The sequence below is a fragment of the Pterocles gutturalis genome, unplaced genomic scaffold (assembly GCF_000699245.1).
Source record: "Pterocles gutturalis isolate BGI_N339 unplaced genomic scaffold, ASM69924v1 scaffold22133, whole genome shotgun sequence".
NCBI classification, from domain to species: Eukaryota; Metazoa; Chordata; class Aves; order Pterocliformes; family Pteroclidae; genus Pterocles; species Pterocles gutturalis.
The window spans coordinates 32,568-37,413 of NW_010126153.1; the positions used below are offsets into that span (position 1 = coordinate 32,568).

Consider the following 4,846-nt stretch of genomic DNA (forward strand, 5'->3'; position numbering starts at 1 on the left):
TCAGTCCCCGGCTCCGTCCGTCCCCAGCAGCGGGCACAGTGAATACTGCAAACCCTCGTCATCGCTAAGAATAAACCTTTCAACAACAACAGCCTCTGTCAACCTGAATCATCCTGTGTTCTGGTTTGGGAAAATGACCCAGCCAGTGACTTCACGTTAGATGCTCTATATAAGTCCAGGAAAAAAACAGGAGTTCGCAGAGCGCACAGGCTGGGTTTCATCAAAGCCAGGAAACGACCTCAGGAGGGATTACGCTTGAGTGAGCACCGCAGTTATGTCACAGGTATGGGGAGGTGTGTACGGGGCTGGCTCTCGTTGGAGCGGGGTGCCTGACAAATATGTTATCGTTTTAGACAGTTTGCTTGGAATAGCTTATTAGCAAGTTACTCTTGTTAACCAGTGAATTCGGCTTTCCTGCTCTATGTGACTGCTTTGGTTATGTTGAAGTATTTAAATGCTCTGTCTCCATGTTTTAACAAGTTGTTAGTAGTGATTATTTGATGAAGAAGGAAAGCACGTGCCCTCTGCATGGTTAATTAATTTAGTTTTAAAATGTTCTGATTTACCATTAAAAAATTTATTTAGGTAGGAAGGGAAAAAACATTTCCACTGCTCTGGTTTGGGATGTTTTACAGAAGCAGTGATTTCTGCTTTTCCAACATACTCCCTCAGACAATGATTTGAAATTTTAGCAGCGGTTTTGAAAGGACGTGACTATACCAAAGAGTGCTGCTGTGTAAAGCTTAGTGTATTAACATGCAGGAAAAGAGAGCGTGACTGAAAGTTACAGCTGTTGGGATATGATATTTGAGACTGAAATTGTGTATTGCACACTTTGATGTTCATAGCGTATCTGATGGGTTGTCTTCACTTTTTCCCCCCATAATCAGTGTTTTAAAGGGATCTTAAAATTAGCACAGAAACATTGGGTTTTTCACCCACGCGTGATGTTTGCAGCACAAGCTACGCATGCCTGGCAGAGTTCTCCCCATCATGAGAGTTTGACGTGGTGGGTGGGATGGAGAGTGAGGACACACGGGGAGTAGAAGAGCACAATCCTTTGACCACATAGAGTAGCTTGTTTCAGCTTATTTTCTTTAGTCCAAAGAAAAGGACACTTGTATTGTAAACCAACACTTTTTGACGTGTGACAGGAGTTGAAGCCCAGGCTGCACTGCTGTGCCAGCTGGGAACGGCTCCAGGCACGCCCTGCTGATAAACGCGCTGGTGCTGGGAGCAATTAGCGGTCGTGTGGCTGCGACACTGGCAGCTACTGGTGCTGGCAGGGCCAGGGCTCGCCTCTGTGGCTCACCGTAACCTTTCTGTGCAGCATTTTTACTTTTTAGCTGGGGGCCAGCTAATCCACAGCAGCTGTCCCCCTGGAAGATCCACCTGTAATCAAAGCATGAGAGGTTTTATTTTAAAATAACGGGGTGAAATTCAACAGTTCTGCTCAGCCTGGCTGTGATGGTGCATCTCAAGTGCTTCCTTTCCTTTCCCCAAAACGTCCCTTGTCCCGGTGGAAAGAAGCCTTGCAGTTACTGTCTCTTGCCAACAATGGGTGAAGGACCTTAGCAGGACCAAAAGCCCTTGTGACTTTTGAAGGGGTTGCTACCAATCTTTCCCCTTGCTTGCTTTGGCTATCTGTAGAGTGCTTTCCCCTGAGGTCTTGTGAATGTTTTGTTTCCCACAACACATGGGAATGGGATTAACAGCGAGCTATTCTGAGCGTTCCCGGGAATTTACAGCCAGCAGGAAACATGCCGGAGGCTCCAGTGCAGGCAGCCCCCCAGCCGAGAGCCGGGCGTGCACACGCTGTCTCTGCAGGCGCCCGGGTCTGCAAGCCTTGGGGGATTTGTTTCCCTCCACAACTGTTTTTAGCTTTACAGGCAGCGACTAGAAACACACAAGTGGGCTCCACCGCTGCCAAAACCCAAATATCAGAAGCCCCATGGATGTAGTGATGGTCAGAGAAGTTTCTGATTGCCAGTTCAGTGTGTAAATCTGGTAAAGTTGGAGTGTGGGGGTCTTTTATTCTTTTTAGTCCCATCTCCTGTGCCCCTGAACCCTGCTGCGAGGTCTGCCAGGTGGGACCTTGGCAATAGATCCTTGAAATACTAAACTGAAGAGGGAATTAATGGTGCCGACTGCTGCTGATTGATGTGTCTGACTTTGAAGTGCTGATTTAAAGGTAGGGATAGGCTGATGTGATCCCATGTTATCCTGATTTTCTTCTAGCAAGATTAACTGTAAACAGAGTAGTACTTGGACGTTCCAGTGCACCTCCTGATGACGGATCTGTTTCTGTATTGAATTTCCTTCTCCTTTGATTTCTGAGTCCGGAGTTTCAGCTGTGTTCAGTACATGCTCATAGACAACCCTGTTGAGTGCTCAGATACTTTTGTTCCCTAAATTTAAGATTAATAACTATGGTTCAGTTTTAATTCCAGCTAAATCAAGCCAGATTCCAGAATCTCTCTGACCAATTTCCTAAAAAAGTAGTGAATAGACTGAGGCATATGCACAATTTCATAATGAAGTTTTTTTCCTTCCCAAATATGGAACAGGTTCTTGAATTGCCAATCTGTACTTGCAGAAAGGGCCAGGCAGGGCTAGACAGAGAAAATTTTAAAATAAATTAAAAAAAAAAAAAAAAGCAATCCACTGTCTCTTTCAAAGGCTGTACAATCAGAAGACAATTCCAGAACAGAACTAATGAATAATGGCAACAGACTTAGGGGAGGGCAGTGAAATCATGGTTGTGCAAAGATCTGGAGTAGCTGAGTGTACAGTCTCAGAATTGAAATAGGTGGAATATTCTATTAGCAGCTGTGTATGTTGCAGCCTTTGGGTTATGCCAGCTTTGTTCCCTGTGCTTCTAAAGACGGAATATTTATGCATGGATGTCTGTTTCTTAGCCAGCCCCTGTGAAAAAGAAGCGTCCTCCAGTGAAGGAAGAAGACCTCAAAGGAGCCAGAGGAAACCTTTCCAAAAACCAAGAAATTAAATCCAAAACCTACCAAGTGATGAAGCAGTGTGGTAAGTCTCCTTGACGCAAATGGCTAAGCAGTCTTCCAAAGTAAAACATCAACTTAATTGCTCTTTTCAAGTGAAAGGGTGCGCCTGTGGAACAGCAGCCAGTGCTGCACTCACTGACTTTGCATCCATCCATCATGTTGACAGCACCAAGAGGTGCCAGCAGGGCTCTGCTTGGGGCCATCATTCTCCCTCTCTGGACAAAGCATGAGGGAGAGCCCTGACTTTGCCTCTGAACCAAGGTTCAAACCCGGCCCTGGGCCCACAGTCAATGTCCATGGCTGCCCAGGGTGAAGACTGCAGACTTCGTCATAGATCAGGGGATTTCTGGCCTCTCAGCTGGATGAATTCAATGTGTTTGAGATGGAGCAGAAAATGGTGGGGAAAACGATTAATTTTAACCCCTTTTCAGCATGGTAGCCTGGACCTCAGTAGTTTCTAAGTTTCTGAAGCACCTGCAGGCATCTGGGGCCACTCAGTGGCAGCGACCACCTACAGCTGCTGCCAGCTGCCCCGTGCTGGGGGTGCTGTGCTTTAAGGTTTGCAAAGCTGATGGATGGATGAAATTTTTATTGAATGTGTATATATGAATTTCAGCAGCTCTAGTTTTACTCCCCACATTTGGTGTGCTCCTTCACTGATTGCCTCTCCTGGTTTTCTTTTCCAAGAACAAATGGGCTCCGCAGCACCTTCCATATTCAGCCGGGATCGCACAGGGGGTGAAACAGTGTTTGAGAAGCCCAAAGAAGAGCCGGCCAAGAGCGTCTTTGGCTGACGGCGGAGCTGAATGTGTCTCACTCGGATGATTCTTGTAACATTTTCCCAAATTTCTGCCCCTTACACTAAACTCACTGTAGAGCTAAGTAGCTAATTTCTACTCTAAGTCATTAGGGAGGGAATAGAGTCATGTCAAAGGGTACAACTTCCATGTTAATTTTTATTGTGTGCTTTCTTTCTATGTCTTGAATGGTGTTTGCTATGGTGGTTTAATAAAAAAAGGTTGGACACAGCTTGGCACACTGTGGTGACTAATTTCGGTTTAGGCTTAGGTTAATTCTGTGGATGCTTTGGCATTACCAGCTCCGATCTCATCTGTCAAACGCAAAGAATAAATATCCAGACACCACAGTTTCGGTGTCAGTGCGATTTCTTCACACTGTGCCCTTGCCCAGAGGAGGAGCTGTGGAAGGGGCCTCACAGAAACCCAGAGACTTCACCCAAATCTGTGCTGACCCCAGCAGTGCCCAGCAAGCCCCTCGGGGCAGGGCTGTGCTGTGACAGCACCCCCACCCCCCATCACAGCTCTCTCCTCCTATCTCCCCCTCACAGCTCCCTCACGGCCCCTCAGGGCAGCGGCGCCATGATTTCCCCCATGCAGCTCTGCCGGGAGGCAAGATGCAGGGCTGTCAGTGTGCCCCTGCACCGAGGGAGGGCTTTCAGCCCCTTCCCCAGTGGCTTTTCCCTTGTGTCCTGTTGGGTCAGGTCAGAAATGGGGAGTCAAACCAGCAGCACGGGCGCCATGTCCTGCCTGAGGAGCTGGATGGCCTGTGGGGTGTCTGTGCCACAGCACAACCCCTGAGTGGAAAGGTTTGGTTTGGGGTTTTGGGGTTTTTTTTGCAACTCTGTTTGCATCTTGATTTGCTGCATTACACGTCAAACCTCTTTTCCCCCAAGCTTATAAATTGGAGTATTTCCCCTCGGCTGGGTCTTTGCTCCCCACCATGGATGATCCTCGGCGTTGCTGGCAGCGGCCACAGGCCCCCTGCACCCCGGGCCCCGGCCGCCCCGCCGGGGGGGGCAGGGAGGGGGC

General features: G+C 48.0%; 1 protein-coding gene across 1 annotated transcript in view; it reads left to right on the top strand.

The window, feature by feature from the left end:
• The window catches only part of LOC104465720 (transmembrane protein 110-like), a gene marked incomplete at its 5' end in the record, with an annotated part of 24,801 nt that extends 20,990 nt beyond the window's left edge, over positions 1-3,811 (top strand). Inside the window, 2 exon segments of the mRNA XM_010078885.1 lie at positions 2,885-3,039; positions 3,705-3,811. Coding sequence (XP_010077187.1) covers positions 2,885-3,039; positions 3,705-3,811 — 262 coding nt within the window.
• Between the last annotated feature and the right edge of the window lie 1,035 nt (positions 3,812-4,846).